Source organism: Harmonia axyridis, chromosome X (assembly GCF_914767665.1).
Source record: "Harmonia axyridis chromosome X, icHarAxyr1.1, whole genome shotgun sequence".
In the NCBI taxonomy this organism is placed as follows: domain Eukaryota; kingdom Metazoa; phylum Arthropoda; class Insecta; order Coleoptera; family Coccinellidae; genus Harmonia; species Harmonia axyridis.
This window is the reverse complement of record NC_059508.1, coordinates 13,930,645-13,950,689: the sequence shown is the minus strand read 5'-3', so window position 1 is coordinate 13,950,689 and position 20,045 is coordinate 13,930,645. Positions and strand designations below refer to the sequence as shown.

General features: G+C 31.9%; 4 protein-coding genes across 5 annotated transcripts; 3 read left to right on the top strand and 1 right to left on the bottom strand.

The window, feature by feature from the left end:
- Nucleotides 1-4,630: 4,630 nt before the first annotated feature.
- Nucleotides 4,631-9,815, top strand: LOC123685644 (protein trapped in endoderm-1-like). The gene is made up of 5 exons (XM_045625404.1): nt 4,631-5,295; nt 7,638-7,884; nt 7,943-8,045; nt 8,105-8,307; nt 9,224-9,815. Exons 1-5 carry the CDS (start codon nt 5,190-5,192, stop codon nt 9,597-9,599), a joined length of 1,035 nt encoding a protein of 344 aa, XP_045481360.1. The 5' UTR covers nt 4,631-5,189; the 3' UTR covers nt 9,600-9,815.
- Nucleotides 9,816-10,025: 210 nt separating this feature from the next.
- LOC123685643 (3-ketodihydrosphingosine reductase) lies at nt 10,026-12,688 on the top strand. Its single transcript, XM_045625403.1, has 2 exons — nt 10,026-10,981; nt 11,507-12,688. Exons 1-2 carry the CDS (start codon nt 10,214-10,216, stop codon nt 11,735-11,737), a joined length of 999 nt encoding a protein of 332 aa, XP_045481359.1. The 5' UTR covers nt 10,026-10,213; the 3' UTR covers nt 11,738-12,688.
- A 533-nt stretch (nt 12,689-13,221) lies between these two features.
- LOC123685641 (MAP kinase-activated protein kinase 2) lies at nt 13,222-15,623 on the bottom strand. The gene is made up of 7 exons (XM_045625402.1): nt 15,328-15,623; nt 15,093-15,232; nt 14,977-15,041; nt 14,699-14,905; nt 14,506-14,581; nt 14,152-14,362; nt 13,222-14,074 (listed from the first exon to the last, which is right to left on the bottom strand). The coding sequence occupies exons 1-7, from the start codon at nt 15,481-15,483 to the stop codon at nt 13,856-13,858; spliced, it is 1,074 nt and encodes a 357-aa protein (XP_045481358.1). The 5' UTR covers nt 15,484-15,623; the 3' UTR covers nt 13,222-13,855.
- A 227-nt stretch (nt 15,624-15,850) lies between these two features.
- Nucleotides 15,851-17,052, top strand: LOC123685940 (60S ribosomal protein L17-like). Of its 2 annotated transcripts, none has more exons than XM_045625831.1 (4): nt 15,851-15,940; nt 16,123-16,212; nt 16,420-16,692; nt 16,867-17,052. In XM_045625831.1, the coding sequence occupies exons 2-4, from the start codon at nt 16,132-16,134 to the stop codon at nt 17,029-17,031; spliced, it is 519 nt and encodes a 172-aa protein (XP_045481787.1). In that variant the 5' UTR covers nt 15,851-15,940; nt 16,123-16,131; the 3' UTR covers nt 17,032-17,052. The 2 variants fall into 2 exon arrangements, with proteins under 2 accessions (XP_045481787.1, XP_045481788.1); XM_045625832.1 differs by lacking the exon at nt 15,851-15,940 and adding an exon at nt 15,948-16,031.
- The last annotated feature ends 2,993 nt before the right edge of the window (nt 17,053-20,045 follow it).

The window sequence follows — 20,045 nt, the reverse complement described above, 5'->3', positions numbered from 1 at the left end:
GCCCATAAAGCGCACCAAACAGTCTGTTTTTCTGGATGTAACGGTGTTTCGACATACACTTGAGGATTAACTTCAGTCCAAATGCGGCAGTTTTGTTTGTTGGCGTAGCCATTCAACCAGAAGTGCGCTTCATCGCTAAACAAAATAAAATGGACGTAGTGCGCGATACGTATTCCGCACAGAACCATTATTTTCGAAATAAAATTGCACTATTTGCAAGCGTTGTACAGGCGTGAGTCTATTCATGATGAATTGCCAAACCAAACTGAAAATAAATCACTTGACAGCTGTTAAATCGGTCGCAATCTTGAACAGTAATGCCAACTTAAAGTTATATACCTCGAAAAAAAACACCCGTTATATATGGGAGTCTCTGTCGCCACCATTTTTTTCATAAGAATTCCATTACCTCATGAACCGTTGAGTTTTTACCCAAGGTATGACATATTGCCGAAATTGTCATCAAAAAAGCTATCTAATGATGCAATAACATACTGGGTGTGCCTTTCGATATAAGAAGTTTTCGGTATAACCGGAAGTTGTAGAGATCTGAAAATATTTTTGTGAGGAAGATCACTGTCTCAAACATCAATATGCAAATTTTCATCTCAAAATTATGATTCGTTTTCCATAAACGTCTAATAGGCCATCCCGGTAAATCACCCTGTATCAGTTTCGATTTTAAAATTTGTCCATTCAAATGTTCACTGATGAGATTTCTCAGAAAATCATTACAACATCCCACAAGAGAAATGTCTTTTATCACTTCACAGCAGAGCCGAAAATCTCTTTTAATTTTTTACACCCTGTGACATTCAGGCAACTTAGCTATTAACAGCTGAGGAAACATCTGCACAATTTGCACCTGGATGCACCGCAATAAATTCTATGATTTCAGCAATTCCATAAATTGTCGGATTGTCACTTTTAAAATAGAAACGAATCTGTATAACTGAAAATTACGAGTTTAGATTTCACATAATAATAATATTTGTTTTTATAATTGGAAAAACAAGCAATATGTATATTCCTATATATTGAATTGAATTCGCACCTAATTTGATTCGACAAAATTTGCTCCTTGAATTGATCACAGGTAATCATAAAATTATTATTTATAATTTAATTAAGACTTCACTAATGATTAAGCCAATATTTGATTCCAATCACCTCATACACGTTGTGCCATTATGATCAATAATAATAAAATAGAATTGATTATTGTCATGAGAAATGATTCGCTACTAAATTATGTATTGTTGAGTTTTTATGTCCATCCAACAGTTGAATATTAATATATTTGTACATGTATATAGGATAATCCAGAAGAGACCCTACACTCCAATCAATTAGTTCTGGGCCTAACCATCAGCAAATTCAAAATTCGACTTTATATGTCAACTTGTAGTCCAACGCTCAAGGGCGTAGATCTTTTTTTTTTGGGAAGTTTTTCGCAAAACTTTTTTTAAGACAACGTTTACTAATATCTGTAATATGAGAAAAAAAGGTTTGACAACGAAGTTTGGACCAAAAATTACCCGAATTAAAAGCATCTTTTTGATTCGAATGTTCTTAAATTGTAGGTGTGAAGAAAAATGATAAATTCCTTGAATAGTTTTAAGAATAGAATGTCCTATACATACGCCCACTTTGTTTTCGAGATACAGGGTGTTCCTTGTAGTCCTACTTTTTTGTGATGCTAATAATAGTTTATCGAACCTTTATTGATCTTCTCTACAGATTGGGTAAATAAGTACCAAAACTAATAATTAATTATTTATTCCTCACAGCTCACTGGATCTTATAATAATTTGAATTTTCCTGAGGACTATTGAAGAATTTTGACAGGAACCGACAAGAAACCAAAAAGTGTAGTACTGGATCAGAGTTTCTTTTTACATTTTTCTAAACTACCAGTGGTTCACAAAAAAGTGATCTGGTGGAAAGAAGCGGGCTTTCTTCCAGAAAAAATATCACCCTGTAGATTTGCATTCAAAATTAGCATATTACTTGATGAAAACTTTAAATTAGAATACCTATGCCAAATTTAAGTTAAATATCTTGTGAAGGGAAGGTGCTATGAGAAAAAAACTTGAGCTTTAACATTTGCATCTCGAAAAATGAATGTTATAGGACTTTATTTCTTAAAATGATCTGGAATCTGGAAAGGAATCTGTCATTTTCGTTTGTACCTCGAATTTAGGAACTCCCGGTATACTCAATTCAAAACTGATGTCTTCACAAATTAATTGCAATTTGAATGGAACACATTACATTTAAAAACACAGCACAGACAATTTTTCGATGCGAATAACTCAGTTCAGTTGTTTAATATCTGCAGTATTAAAATTTTGTGAGGAAAATGATACAAAAAACCGAAAACAACAGGTAATTTTATACTGATGACGAATGCAAAAATCACAGATGGCAAAACAAGGGGGACGCCGACAAAACGGATAGATGAAGAAAAATAATAAACCTCGGACATAGAAGTGCTCGTAGTGCAATAAAAGAAATCATGTTGAAAGCTCATAAAATGTAAAAGGGTCCGTTTTTTTGCTGCCGTGTGGATTTAAAATAGAAGTAAAAAGATTATTGGTTCATTTTAAGGAAAAATTTTCGCTCTTCGTCTTTTAGAGAATTCTGAATTTCATATTCGGAAATCTTGGGGAGGGATAATTACCCTCAGTACCTCCCTATTTCTACGCCCTTGGGGTTCCACAAGGGGCGGTTTCACCTCTCTACTTTTTACCTACGGGAGTACATCAAAAAGTATATATCAAAGTATTTCCAATCTTAGAAAAATAATAAGAGTTTGTGTAAAATGTGCGGTATTCAGTTTAAATTCAATGTAATTGATCGAATAAAATGTTAATGGATCAAGTATATATCGCATATTCTCTCTGAAATTCTCGGAAGGCTGAACATGACGTCAACTTAAGATGTTCTTAAAAAAAATCTAGAATCTTTATCGCAGATTGTAACCTCGTAACAAATACATTCTTAATGCCGGTCCTGATTAAAATGCTCAATTCAATATGTCAATTGTTCCATGCTCATCAAGCTTCCGTTCATTTCATCTTGATATGACGAAATACATTCCACTTCAAAACCCTAGAGGAACAAGAAAAAAGTTGTAGACGAAGAGATCCAGTCTGTATTTTAACATCTTGCTCTTTTCGGTAACATCTTGAACAAATGTGAGCATTGTTGTCAAACGATTAGAAAAGTCCTCACTGGATTGAATGTTTTAATTATGAAGAAAATTAATATTCAGATTTATTATGATGAGATGATGAAGCGAAGCCAAGAAAATTTAGCAAGTTTCAAAATCCGAATCGAATATCCAAAATTTCACAACTCCAAAAAATATTTAGCGTAGAATTATCTACAATATTTCATGAAAATAGGCATATAATTTCTGCGCACTTGTTCGAGGGAAATAACAGGCTATCATTTTGAGCAGATGCGTACAGGGTGTTCCTGAATTGGAGGTACAATTATTGCTACAATGCTAATTTTGAATCCAAATCTACAGGGTGATTTTTTTTCTGAAATAGTACTCGCTTCTTTCCTCTAGAACTTTTTTTTGGTGGATCACTGATAGTTCACAACAAGGGCGTAGATCTTTTTTTTTCTTGGGGGGGTAATCGAAAAAAAATTTTTTGACGACAGAGTTTACTCATATCTATAATGTGAGAAAAAGAGGTTTGATAACGAAGTTAATAACTTGGATTTTTCTGAGAATTACTATAGAGATAGCTGTTTGATTTTTTTTCTCGAAATCGATTGCAGATACGACAAAACTAAAACTAACCAAAAAGTGTAGTACTGAACCAGAGTTTCTTTTTAAACTTTTTTAAACTAGCTATTGTTCACAAAAAAATTATTCTGGAGGAAAGAAACGGGCATCTTTCCAGAAAAAATTCACCCTGTAGATTTGCATTCAAAATTATAGGATATCACATGATGAAAACTTTGAATGAGAATATCTCTGCCAATTCAAGTTAAATATCTTGTGAAGGGAAGGTGCTATTAGAGAAAAACTTGACCTTTAACACCTGTAGGTATCTCAATGTTAATGTTAATTACCCTCAGTACTCCTCATTTCTACGCCCTTGGTTCATAAAAATGAAAAAGGAAATTTGGTTCAGTACTACTCTTTCTTGTAGATTTATCGCATCTGTTACCGATTTCTAGAAAAAAAATTCAAACAATTCTCTAGTAATCCTCAGGAAAATCTATTATTATTATAAAAATCCAGTGTGTAAACTGTGACGAATAAATTAATTATAAGTTATGGTACTCTTTAACTCAATCTGTAGCGAAGATTAATGAAAATTCGATAAATTTGTATAATCATCACAAAAAAATAGGACTACAAGAAACACCCTGTATCTCGAAAACAAAGTGTTTGCGGACGAATATTTATAGAACTTTTTTTCTTAAAATTATCGAAGGAATATCTCATTTCCCTTTGTAGTAATTGAAGAAAATCGAAATCACGTAATTCAACACAAAATACCGAAAAATTCCAATAACAAACAAATAATGCAAATTGAATGTCTTAATCTCCGCCCATATAAAGAAGAGGCTCTTCACATAATCAACAAAAAAGAAAGTTTATTACCAGACCGACAACACTGACAGTTGTTTACGCCGATCCAAAATAAACAAACAGTACTAAGAACAACAACCACCACCAATGAAAATAGGGCTAAAATGGTCCATATCAGGCAGGCAAACTCCCTACCGTACCAATTCTACTTCATTTTGGTATAATATATCGAACATGAGATGAATAGAGTGATTGTCGAAGAGAACGTTCGAATGTTGGAAGGAATATTGCCTCAATACAGCACACACTGCACGGATGCAGTGAACAGTTGCAACTACCAGCTGCAAGGAATATCTTCAGATCACAAGTTGCGAGCGATTTCTTCAAATGTGTGTCTTTTTTTACTTCGGTCTCGCATCTAACTAAGTATTTATTAACGTGGTCTTACTGACTCATCGTCAAGATAGGTGCATTTAGTCACTTTATTTACTAAATGAATTTGTTTTGATCAAGACTTATCATCATGGCAATCGTCTTTATCATCTATGTCGCGAAAGACAGTACCCGGCTATAGTTCGAATTGTTTTTTAGTTTTATTCGCGAATTATGAAGTGACCGACAAAAATTCAACATGTTTAATGTTACTGACGATGATTTTACTGTCATCAAATACCCCAAAGTTGCTACAGTGGCTGCTTCGATCTGTGCTATTCTCTTTTGTGTTGTTGGTGTTATAGGTGAGTTTTTAATTACGTTTTTTTATGTTTTCTACATTTGCACGCCTGATATTTTGTCACATTCAAAATACTCCACTAACGAAAGCATGATACACTTATTTGACATTGCCAACTTCGTAGAAATAATGAAAACAAACACTATATTTTCATGTGACGAATTAAGATGAACATCTATACGAAAAATCAATGTCAAATTGGATGTAATTGAATCAATAGTGAAGTTATGCTAAAAATAATCCTAGATGGTTTTTGAATATGTCATTCTACCGATCAACGAGAAATGAGAAAACATAAATAATAGCTTATGAAAACGAGAAGATATTATTTACTATACCTACTTTCCTGTTCGAAATCTATTCTATAAATTAATGTATCCTTCGGACTGTTCCAATAACAAAAATGATGAAATTCTTAATGAATAGAGTCTGTTTTTGAGATGATGCCTAATTTCGATTTGTGATCATTGATGAATTGACCACATATTTCTTAATGAACCAATGATAAGGAGTGCATTGACTTTATGTCTCTTAAAATAGAAGCTCGAGAGGATGATTTCAAATTGAATTAATCGATTTTGGACCTAATAAATTATTTCTACATTATTTAAAAGAAGGGAATTATCTGCTTTGAATATTTCGATTAATATTTTTCACTTTGAAGACAACAAAAATTTTATATCATGTGGAAATTTCAATACAAATGATTCCAAAGATTGATTCAACCAAAAAATTATTTTGTTAGATGTATTGATATCTTATATTCTTCCTTTATCCGAAAAAACTGCGAGTATGTAAAAGAATAAGACGCTTTATCACCTGTTTCTACAGAGATTACCAAGTCAATATTCTGAAAGATTCGAATGTCAGCTGATATTGAAATATGTTCTGGAAAAATTGATACCGATAAATAAAGTTGTATTTACTCTCAGTTTTGTTCAGATGATGAACGATTTTAGGAGCGGAATTATCAGGTATCTACACAATCGCAGGAAGATATAGAAAAGCAAACAGATTGCTCACAGAGGTAACTTGAAAAGAAACGCGATCTTTCGTAATACATACATACAGGGTCATTAAAATTGTTTGGTTTATTTTTTATGAAGAAGGAAAATAAAACAAATTCTCCAAATTATTTTTTCAGAAACATATAATTACTCTTTTGTTTAAATCTTGCAAAGTCAAATCTTCGTAGTACCTATTCGAAATATGTGCTCCCAATGTTCCTTTCTTAACAATCGTAATAATTTACAATTACCCAATTAACCTGCAAAGTGGTATGTCGGGTAAAAATAGAATGACGTGATACTTTGAACATTTATCACGTATAGAAAAATAATAAATGCCTGCTTTGAAGTTTGATTTTTGTCCTTTCATTATATCCCGTTATAAATTACCATCAAATAATTATAGAGAACAACATTGTACTCTCAAATTTATCTATTTTGGATTAAATCGATATTTTCAATTAAATGTTTCCAAAAAAAGATGGGTCTCTTTACAATGAACTAGAAAGGAAGTTTCAGTCCTTTGATCATTCCAGCAAATCACAACAAAATTCAGTCCACTGTCCGAAAGATATTCAGCAGTGTTATCAGATCAGAAAAATTTGATAATCTTTTCTGTGAAAACCTATGCTGTTGATGGAATTTTGTGGGAAACTCACATTATCCATTAACTTTATACAGGGTGATTTACCGGGATAGCCTATTAGACGTACATGAAAAACTAATCATAATTTTTAGCTGAAAATTTGCATATTGGAGTTTAAGACAATGATCTTTCTCCCTAAAATATTTTCAGATCTCTACAACTACTTTTTATACCGGAAACAGACCACTACTTCCTCATTTCAAATGTCACACCCAGTATATTATTGCATCATTAGATAGCTTTTTTAAGACAATTTCGGTTTGGACCTAAAATGTACAGGGTGTTCATAAGAAGATCATGAACTTTGACAACTCAAATTCATCAAAACTCGAGATTTTCAAATTGGAACCTATATTTTCTATCATTCAGGTCGATTCAATATACAAAAATACAAACATTTAATTAGCCTAGCACTTCTTTTCGAAAATAATAAATCTATTGATGCGTACTCAACTTCATATCGAGGGTACATTGATCCTCCTAGCTTAGAAATCCTTTTTTTATATTTTTTAATGATAATATAATGTTTGTTTTTTATCAAGAATCTTTAAAAACTCATAAGGTATTTATTTGCAATTGAATTTGAATGAGTAAAACTAAAACTTGTGGGAAAAAATTAAAAAAAAAATATTTTGATGAAATTGAACATATGTAGCAAAATAGTAGATTTTTTTTTAATAAATTGAATTTCAGGTAATTCTGTTACCATATTGGCCTTATGCAGATGTCCGAAATTGAGATGCCAAGCTACAACTGCATTTGTTATGTCACTGTGCATATCGGACTTGTTATTTTGTTCTGTAAATCTTCCTCTCACTGCAGTGAGGTACATAAATGAAGAATGGACCCTTGGAGACGCTCTTTGCAAACTCTTTCCTGTTTTATTTTATGGAAATGTTGCTGTATCCCTTCTCAATATGGTTGCAATCACTTTGAGCAGGTGAGAAAGACTGAATTAAAATAATGTACCTATCTATTCACATCTAATTTTTTTGCAGATATATCCTTATAGCTTACAGCAAATACTATGAGCAACTATATTCCAAGGCAGGTATCTGGCTTCAAATTGTAGCTGCATGGGGTATAGCTCTTCTGATAATGGTAAACATTTTAATTTGAAATTTTTTTATTTTGTGTATTTCATTCATCAATTCTTTCAGTTACCACCACTTTTGGAAATTTGGGGAAGATTAGGTCTGAATCCCTCCACTTTTTCTTGTACAATCCTAGAAAAGGATGGCAGTTCACCGAAGAAAGTTTTGTTCCTTATTGGTTTTGTTCTACCTTGTGTAGTTATTATAATTTCATATTCATGTATATATTGGAAAGTTAGAAGATCGCGATTGAATATGTTGAAACACCAGTAAGTATCTCCTAACAGGCCAATTGAAAAATTCCCGGTCTACTATAATAAAACACATTTTGTTGGCAAAATTCGATTTTATTATTCAACATAGTTGCCTTCGAGGGCGATACAGCGATTATAGCGATCTTAAAACTCTTCGATACCATTTTTGTAGTACGATTTGTCTTTGCTTCAAAATAGGCCTCAGTTTCGGCGATTACTTCTTCATCGGCGCCAAATTTCTTTCCAGCGAGCATTCTTTTGAGGTCTGAGAGCAGGAAAAAGTCGCTGGGGGCCAGATCTGGCGAATGCGGTGGATGCAGAAGCAATTCGAAGCCCAATTCATGCAATTTCGCCATTGTTTTAATTGATTTGTCTTGATGAAACAGCACCTTTGTTTTCTTCAAATGGGGCCGTTTTTTAACGATTTATTCCTTTAAACGATCTAAAAACGCTATATAATAGTCGCTGTTGATGGTCTGGTCCTTTTGGAGGTAATCAATGAATATTATATCTTGCGCATTCCAGAATACTGATGCCATAACCTTGCCAGCTGACTGTTGTGTTTTTCATCGCTTTGGATTCGGTTCATCGTGTGCAGTCTACTCAGCTGACTGTCAATTGGACTTCGAAGTGAAATGATGAAGCCATGTTTCATCCATTGTCACATATCGACGCAGAATCAAGGTTTATTGCCCTCAAACAGCTTCAAACACTGCTAAGAATCATTAACACGTTGTTGCTTTTGATCGATTCTGAGCTCGCGCTATCAAATTTTGACACGTATCGTTTGAAGGTTGGTACTAACTAAAAATCATATTGGATATAATACTAACACCGCCATTTGTGTATCAGACCGGGGACTTTTCAATTGGCCTGATATCTATTATTTTTTTGAATTGAAATATTCAGAGGAAATTTTCATTTTTTCCAGACCAACGAATAAGAAAGACAGACAAAGCCAGAAGAGAGAAAAAGATGATAATCGACTGACAAAGCTGATGCTGATTATATTTGTTTGTTTCTTGTGCTGTTTTTTACCATTGATGATGATGAACGTCTTTGATGATGACGTTGCTTATCCTTCTCTTCACGTTGTTGCTTCGATTTTGGCATGGGCATCCAGTGTAATCAATCCATTCATTTATGCAGCAAGCAATCGACAATATCGGACAGCTTATTCCAAACTATTTAGAATCTTTCAGTCCACAGTGGCTGTTTCCAAACCAGGTTCTGGATCCACCGATTTTAGAGCTATAGAAAAAAATGGACAGCCATTCACGTCAAAAGTTAATTTAGACTTCACTTGATGCCTTCAGGCTTATACATGGCTCTTGAAAGAATATATTTTTTTTTCCAAGTGTAAAAAGTACCTACGTTGTACTTTCTGCGAGAATTTGAAATTATTGATTAAATTCTCATATATTGTATGGTTACCACGGAACATCCGTATTTTCAATAAAAATTATTTATTTATATACTTTTGATACGCTTTTGTTACTCTAAAATAAAATTATTGAACACTATGTCGTAATCAATATTCTTCAACAATTTTAAATTGTCCCTCATTTACTATTAGCCATCTATGAGATGGTTAATGAAGGTTACAAAACGTTGACTGAAATATTAAAGAAAACTGTTTCTACGTTACGGATATCGCAAAGTATCATTCTCAGTTACAGCTGTTATTTTTCTGGTTCACGAGTTGTCCCGTAGATGTCAGTCTGCAAAAATAAACAAATTCATTCCTATCATGTAAATTTTGATAGGTTTATTAATTGAATCCTTTAAAATATGAGCTAGCTAATCCTCATATTTCATTAAACACAACAAGTGTTCTGTTCAAGTAGTAGTGATTGAACCAGTGATTTTAAAATAAGAAATATATTTTGCTATACATTTACAAGTAAGCGAACAGTTTGCAATGGTTATTTTCCTGTTAATTCCATGTATTATTTATTTGCTTGTGCGAAAATATTTTTCTAAAAAGGATATAAAAAATGTAGCAAATAAGCACATAGTTGTGATTGGAGGCTCCAGTGGAATTGGCAAATCTATAGCCCAACTAGCTGCGAAAAATAATGCCCATGTTACTATTATTGCTAGAAATATTGACAAACTGACTCAGGCAATAGATGATATAAGAAAATGTTCTGTGAATCTATCAGAACAGAGGATCAGTTATGTATCAGTGGATGTAACAAACTTTGAAGATATTGAGAATAATTTATGTGAAATCGAAGAAACAATTGGCCCCATATATATGCTTGTTAACTGTGCAGGTTTTGCGGTTTGTGGCGAAATGGAAAATTTTTCAGTAAATCAAATAAAATCTTTAATCAATATAAATATTCTGGGTACTATTTACCCAATAAAGGCAATAATTCCTAAATTCAAACAAAGAAAGGAGGGTATAATTGTTCTCACTGGTTCATTAGTATCACTCTTTGGAATGTATGGATATTCGATATATTCTAGTTGCAAATTCGCTCTTAGAGGTTTAGCGGAATCAATACACATGGAGTTGAAACCTTTCGGTGTAACTGTCACACTAGCTCTACCTCCTGATACAGACACTCCAGGATTTCATGAAGAAAATAAAACTAAACCTATTGAGACTTCAAAAATTTCAGCAATGGGCACTCTTTATGATCCTGACGAGGTTGCTAAAAAAATTCTTCAAGATGCTTTGGTAAATATTCCTTTGAATTAAATTGTTTCAATACATGAATATAGGTTTTCGATTGGTTCGTTACCAACCTAAGTGTAAAATTTTATTACTTTAAGTACTTATCGATTTAGCAGTGACAAGTAAAAAATCTTAATGTTATTCTTCTAATTTTGAGATTTGAAAGTATAGAAGAACCTTGAAACTTACTCTAGTTTCTTGTAATGCATTATCTTTTTTTAGTAAATGATTGCAGATCTCTTTTAGATTTGAATACGTATATTAAAAAAAAAACAAAGCAATGTAGAAATGACAATACTTTCTGTTGAATTTTGCAATTTTATCTTTCCTTTTATCATTAGATAATTCACAACCATAATATTCAGAATGTTATAACTCTTAAACAATGGATGATTAAGATTATGAATATTTATTCAGGAATTTGCTCATTGAATTGATAACGTTGCAAATATTTGAATCTATTAATGACTTACCATTATCATTTCTGCATAACGAGCTTGAAATATTAATGATAATAATTTCTTTTAGGACGGAAACTTCTTCAGTTACATTGGATTCAATGGATTCGTTCTGACAACTTTGTGCAAAGGATTTAGCCCAGTCAGAAATTTCATCCAAATTTTTGTTGAATCAGCTGTGATTGGTTTGATACGTTTCATTTCAGCATTCTATGTTGTGCAGATGCAGAAAATTGTACAGCACTGTTTCGATGAAAAGGAGCAGAAAAAGAAAGAACAATCCAAGAATAAATATTCGTAATTGCAATAATTGCTCATACTTAGCCTACGTATTGTTTTTAAACGAATGAGTTTATTGATATATCATCAACAATCTTGATTGCTAGAATCATTGTTACCATATAGGTTAGTCAAAAGGACTATTCTTAGTGATTATTTGTTAAAGATAGAGAAGTTTTCAGAGATAGTTTCAGTTCCAATAAGAATTGAGAACATACTACATTTCACTTGGAGAAGTTTTGATTCGGTGAAATTAGGTTTGAATTGAAGAATTTATTGACTTGATTATTAAAATAATAATGGGAATTGCAGGTCTTCAGAAAAGCTTTAATGAAATGAAAATCTTTTCCTAATTTTCCGTATTAAATATTATTTAGGACACAATGCAGTATTAAATTTCTTCGGATGTTGAGATAGATCATTTCCTTTAAGGATTATTCAGTCTTTGTTAGGATAATTGTTTCTGCAAGTTTATTTGATCAGTATTTTTAGCACACTAATATCTGAATGTATTAATAGGTCATAAAGCTTAATTTCAGAATTCGTTTTCGAAATAAAACTCACTGAATCTGAATATTAACTTCGATTAATTTGAATAGTCTGAAATATTATTTAGGTAAAAGTAGAATAGGATTATGCACCTGAAATGTATCGAGAAGTGGATGGCCTAAATATTTAGATTCACAGTTTTTTTCATCCGAGCCAACAAAGGAATTTAGCAATAATTCTAAAGTTGTTTTGACAAATTGATGGTGATTTCTGATATTACTTCGGCTGCCATATTTTTCTAAATCGAATAGTGTTGTGGGTTAGTGACAAATTTTGTCCCTTTTGAAATGATAAAATTTTATAAATAAACTTAAGATTTATACTTAGTATTGCAAAAATGACTGTTCCTACTTCTATATTTATTATAATGTGAATGAGTTCACTAATGTTCCGAATTTCAAATAAATAAATTTTCACAAAGATTTTTCGTTGTTTTGTTGAGAATGTTGGTAGATATCAATAACAAAATGAGCTTTCATGTTGGAAATTTTATTAATTTTTTGTTCATCAAATTAGAATTTGAAAATGTTAATCATTTAAGACTAAATATTGCAATCTGTAAAATTGTTTTTTTTTTTATTTTCTATTTAAATGCAGAAAAATGAGGCACTAATAGCATTAAGAAATAAGATAACAATGGCATGAATACAATGGTGTTCATGATTAAAAACATAAAAATGATGTTGGGAATAATTTCTATCAAGTCAAGTTGATAGGTGGGGTTGAACATGACAAATCAATTAATCTACATTCCAACTTAAGTTGTCTATTGAGCATATTCAATCAAAACTTTATATAATATAGGCCGGTATATTTTTGATTTGTCCAAAATATCTTAAATAATTATTTATATAATTCCTTGCATCCTAAGTTAGGATGGTGAATTGTCAAGAAATTATTTTGATGCCAACTCTGGAAAAAGATTTCTTAAGATTCTAGTGAAATTTTTTCGTACACATTACTTTAATTTAATGTTTATTCATTTAGTCAGAAGGCCAACACCTACCTCACCACAAAAACTAGGAATTCAGTTAACAATTGTCTGTCTGATAATTATCGTAAGAAGAATTTGAACATTTGATTGAACAAGCCCATTTTTATTTTCTAAATTATTATAATAACTAAAATAATTTATATATCTACTATCATTCTGATACTACCTTGTCCTTTTACAGAACATTATTTCAATTCTAATGTGAAATCATGGAAAATTTCACTTGGTGTTTCTTGCTAACAGTGTAATTTTGACAGAGAACTACTCAGAATAAGCTGATTAAGTAAATAATAAAAACTGCATAAGAAAATGTTTATCAGAAAAAGTCCTTAAATTAGTTGTTTTTTCAGTACTTAATCGTGAATATTAATGTGAATAAAATCAGACAGTCATGATAGAAGTCTTACTGTTGCAAATTAAACTTTCTGAAATACAATTCCCCAAAGGCAAAAAATGTATATAATATATAAAACTTTTGACTGTACAACAATATAACATTGCACATTCAAAATATATTTCTCAACAGAACATTTTCAAGGAGTTGTGTTAAAATTTGTATTGGTTTATGTTTCAAATCTAGTAATATTCAAACAATAACTATTGATCAGAGGGATTGTTAACTGTTGACCTTTTACGACGTTTATTCAAAAGAGGGTTGCTTGAATCTTCTATAGATTTAATATGGACCTGGTCATAGTCAACTCTCATCGTTGCCAAAGATCGAGTCATTTCTTCTTGTACTTCAGGCCACATCTCTTCTCCTTCTTTAAGCATTTTGTTAGTGTGGAGAGGCGTTTGAGGCACAGTTGTATATTGCTGAAAAATATAGAGCAAAATGATCATAATGTTGCTTAGAAGGGAACCACAAACACAAGAGGAAGAAAAATACATACTGCTATCCACCAATTACTCATCACTTGTGATATTGTCAATCGATTAGTTGGTTCAATGTTCAGCATGCCTTTTATAAGGTCTTTAGCATCTTGGCTCACATTTTGCCATTCAGGATCTGGAAAAGTGAATTGTCCCATTCTTATTCTCTTTTTCATTCCAGGCGATATTGCCATTCCATGGTTGCTGTAAAAAGGTGGAAAACCACACAACCTAAAAAACATTCACATTATTCAGTTGTCAAAAAAATCAAGGTAGCAATCATAGGTACTACACAGCTATTTGAACCACTTGTATATCAGACTAAAAGAAATACTATGATTTAGTTAAATTAAAAAAACTTAGTAGATACTCACAATATATACATTATGACACCAAGAGACCAGATATCACAGCTTTTGTCATATTTATCAGAGCCTAACACTTCAGGAGCTAAAATAACAATAAAAAAAATTTAAACTTATTTATCTTTTGAATTCGATAAAATTATGGATGAATTATTTCAACTTGAATTTTTATTAAGCAATAAATAATTCAACATTTCCTTACCAACATAATAAGGGGTATAGCATGGAGTTTGAAGAGTGTCTTGACTAAGAGTTTCTTTAGCAAATCCGAAATCTGTCAGCTTAAGTATACCGTAAGTACCTTTTTTTGAATATAAGAGGTTTTCAGGTTTCAAGTCTCTGTGTGCAATATTATTATCATGGAGATACTTCACAGCAATACATATTTCATGCATAATCTGAGCAGCCTCTGAAAGTAATCAGAATTTTATCTCTCCTAGAGAAGGAAATAACTTCAACTTTTTCAAAGCAGAAATGTACCTCTTTCTGTAAAGGCACCATCAGTTTTATCCTGAATTCTTTGGAATAACTCCCCTCCTTCCATGCTGCAACAATGTGATGGATATTTCCGATTTATATCATCAATTGAAACTTACCATTCCATAACCATCAAAAGGCAGGTAGTATTCTTATGTTTATTTTCATACACATCAATAACATTTACAATATGCTTACAACCACTTGCTTTCCAGTGTAATTCGACTTCTCTTCGAGCTTTCACATTGTCGTTTAAAATCTGAAAATGTTTGTTGCTATACATTATATTTTATTGACTATTTTGAAGTATTTCAAACTTAAGGACCTGAATAAAAGAAGAGCTGAGGATCCCACCTTTAGAGCATATTTTTCTCTAGTTGTTCTAGAAAAACATTCAACAACTTTTCCATTAATTCCAAGACCTAAGACACTCTTAGTAATTTCATAATCATCTGTAATATGTGTCTTTTTAGGAATGCGAGCAATTGGTGGTATCACAACTTTACTCATGTTATTATAATTAATTGTTATAACCAAGGAATAAACAAGAAAATGAGCATAAGTTTCTGAAGAATTAATATTTCAAATACCCTCAACTAATGTATAAATTTTTTGATATAAAATTACAATAAATAACAAAACTGAAATTCATAGAAAATAAATTCACTGGACATCATTAATGCCTAAGGGCTGTGTTCCACTCATCTGGATTTGGTATCATTGGAAATAAAATTTTAATTTTCAGAAAATAATATATATTTCAGAGTTGATCCGAAATTCATACTCAAGTATGCATTCGATCAAAATGGTCTGGATAATTTTATTCCTTTCAATTTTTCAATATAGTCTTCAGGTTATTTTTTCAGTTCTATGCTATAACACATTCTTCCTATGATGTCAAACGTTTTTGCATTCTTTTCTATGAACCTCTTTTGAGTTTCCTTCGTAACCAAGCGGCTGGATTTTCGTAAGTCTCATATTTTTTCTCTTCAACATCCCCAACTTGGAAGAAAAGTATAATTCTTTTTTCGGGTTAAGTTTTTACGATTAGGGAGTTAGTACGTTTGTTCTTTTTTAATAGTCTGATGTTATGTTGTTGTGTTACCTAACCTATACGTGAATTTTACATTTTGATTCTTAATATTATAGGTATAAATCATGGGAAGGTACGCAAGGGAACCTGATAATGCCACTAGATCATGCAAAGCGCGTGGATCAAACCTCAGGGTTCACTTTAAGGTAAGCTATTGTACACTAGCAAATTTCGAATCTCATCATTCCTCATAACCACATGTTACTATGTCCTATGCATTAATATTATCTTGGCAGCATAGGCCATATGGCGACTGATTTCTTAGTTGAATTCCTGCTATTTTGAATCATAATCTATTTTCTATATACTAACAGCTTTCATATATCTGTGTAATTGATTATTTTTGGGTTTAGAACACCTGCGAAACTGCAAACGCCATCAGAAAAATGCCTCTGAAGCGGGCAGTAGCATATCTGAAGAATGTTATTGAACATAAAGAATGTGTTCCATTCAGGCGGTTCAATGGTGGAGTTGGACGCTGCGCTCAAGCCAAACAGTTCGGCACAACACAAGGACGTTGGCCTAAAAAATCAGCCGAATTTTTACTGCAACTGTTGAGGAATGCTGAAAGCAATGCTGACTACAGCGGTCTAGATGTAGATGGCCTAATTGTAGATCATATACAGGTAAAATTTCACTTTTGATAGTTATTCCTTTCCTCACTAATAGACTTCTACCTATCTTTCTCAGCTCCTTACCACTTTGTTATATTACTGTAATATAATAAACAATTTCTTTTGTTCATCATTACATCTGAAATGATTAGAAAAAGAAATTAATTGCAAAATTTTTAATTTCAGGTAAACCGTGCTCCAGCATTAAGGAGGAGGACCTACAGGGCTCATGGTAGAATTAACCCATACATGTCGAGTCCTTGCCATATTGAGCTTTGGCTAACCGAAGATGGCAATGCAGAAATTGAATCGCCAAAAAAAAGTGATAAGAAAGTAGCTGCTACTCATTGATGAATAAAAAATTTCAAAATATATAGCTTATAAATTTATTAATTCCAAGTCTCCTCCTGTTTGAGTGTCCATTCTGTATGTGCGTGTGTGTATTCTGTACACTGGATTTACCTAATTCGTTATGTAGTGTAAAACAGTGCCATAGTGTTCCATTCAAAAATAATTGAAAATATAGTGAAAAAACACTGATGTAACAATATGTTATCAAATCTTTATTGGAAAAAAGTTCATAGGTGAGTTTTGAACAAGCGGATATTAGATTTTGTTTCCCTGATTTGAGGTAATATCACTTCTTTTTAATTACATGCAAATGTTTATTTGGGGTAGAATAGACGGTAATGTTAATGAAATAAACAAAACCTCAACTCAAATTTTAATAAATATTCATATATTTCTTCGTTACAGGAAAGTGTGTACTGCTATTTTAATTTTCATAAGAGACTTTCTTTAAATGTGTTTCATCAACGAAAACAACAATTGTGTTAGAACAGATATGAAAGTTCTAAGTAATAACTATGGTTATTTACTGTTTTAAGACAAAAGGGATAACCCTTGTACAATTTATAAAGATTGAATGGTAAGCCAACCGTCGTTTGGTGAAAGGATTTTTGGATTAGATGGTCACCACTGTAGTCTGATTTGAGGATAATACAGGTTGCGTATATTGAACACTAGTGAATTCCCAAAGTGAGAAGTGCCTCCACAGCAAATTGCGCTCAACCATCACCTTTTTACAGTGACGACACTGCCCGTTAGTGTTTTGATTGATTGGAGCCCTGTCCGCCATTAAAGGTCGAACTTTCACCAGAGATCTCTGATATTTACATTTGAGTTCCGGGCTGTTTCGCATGCTTTGAAACATTTCTTGTTTGACTTGTTAGTCATTAGGATCTTCACTCATTTGGGCGGGAATTCAAAAGTATATTAGAATTTTCGTAGATATCTTAAGATCTTTAATAAGGAGAGTGGCTTTGGATGTCATTTTTTCAGTATTTTTAAAATGCATGTACCAATGGTTAGTATATTTATTATAGTGACACTAGAAATAAGGACGTAGTTCATGACTATCTCATACAAATTGCATATTTTTTCCTGTAAAATACTTTTCAATAAATCAATGGGACAATGAAACTTTTATTATTACCATTTGGCTTGCAACTAATATTTAAAGAATTCTTTTCAAGTAATTTCATTCCTATATGAATTCCATATTATAAATAAGTACCAATTCCCCATAAAAGCTTTTCAACAAAAAAGCAGCACTGATTTCGAAATAGTGTCATGAAGAATGTACTGGAAATTCACATGTGATTACGTACAATAAGGCTTTGGGGTCGGTGCCATACGATAATACCTAAGGTAGAACTGAATATCATAGGTAATTATTGTAATTTGGTTAACCTTAGCTGATAAAAAAAAGTTCTGAAGATTCAAACAAAAAAAAAAAACAGTTGAATTGAGAATTTTTTCCTTTTTATGAGGTCTGTTAAAAATATTGACTCAGCCAAATAAATTAGTTCTTTTTTGTCACTCATGTTTTCTTCTAGTTTTCTTACTAAAATTTAAGAGAAGGTTCTGAGTAGAGTAATTTTAACTTGTGACAGAGAATTTTTAAAACAATATTATGAGAAGAGAGAATATTTTCTTCGTTTATACATATACATCACAAATACATCAATAGAAATCTTGTTTTATCACTTATCATAAAAACAAATTATATTGTAAAAATAGAGTAAACATAATACATTTACACAACATATTATCATGAATAAATATCTATTTTGCACTTTGCACAAATCATCAAAATTTATGCAAAACAGTATTTTTAAATGATTTAGAACACGTATGTTGAAAAGAGGAGCACTCTTTTCAATTTTACTCTAACATTATTTTCAATTGGTATTACTGGAAATAACTCGATGAATATGATTCATAAAAATTATTGGGAGGCAGTTTTAAATTTCTTAGTTCACCCTCTTTAAAATTTTTCGAATGGCACAATATAGTTTCATGAGGGAGTTCTTTTTGACTTTTCCATACTCTTCGCAGATATTACACCTATGTTTATCTAAACATTTTTGTTATCATCTAACCACAAACATGGGATAAGACATTTTTTTCGGGTAGTTGTAATCCTTAGGATAAGATGTCATAATTTCGGAAAATAGTAATGTTTAATAATGAAAAAGAAATGATTTGTACTTCAAGTATTTGGTTCTAAAATTTGGTAAAACGTTCATCATATACTCTAGTACACAGCCAGAATAGTCTCTTTGTTTCTAAATCACTGAGCACTTCTGAAAGGCCTATTAAGTACCACTGTCAACGTGCTTGAAAAATTGATGACAAAAAATTTTTTTGTAAAGCCTTTCAAATTGAATTGGTGTAGGCTTTCTTACATAACGTCCCCGACTCCCAATATTTTCATAAAAAATTTCTGAGGCCTCTAGGTTCATGAATCTGGTACGCATAAACTTAACTCTAGGACGTAAATCGTCCCAAAGCATCAGCACACCTGTGATGGTTTGTCTCCAACCTTTCAAGAATTTGACATTATTTGTGATTTCTTTATTGCCCTCGAACACTTTAAGGTTTTCAAAAATGCTCAATGATTTCAACAGATGGTTTTCCTGCTCTTCACTACCTTGATAGGGCGTATTCAAAATCTTAGTTGATTTGAAATTGGAGGAATTCAATATGTTAAATAATTTATCCATATCCCCAATAAATTCTGCTGTTTGCCTAGCATCAGACGAAAATAAATTAAAGGTAACTAATGCTTCCATAGCACAAGCTACAGAATGGCTCAATATCTGAGCAGCTAGAGACACTTTCATTTTTTGAAGGGGGCTTGGATTTATATGGATATCTGATACTCGAGGAACGAGACGAATCGTTTTACCCACATCAAAATTAAACAAGTCTTCAATATATTGTTTTTTGATTACATTTTTCCCCAATTTGAAATCATATTTGAATAAATTATTTCTGGTGCTCTTCAATAAGTGTGGGGT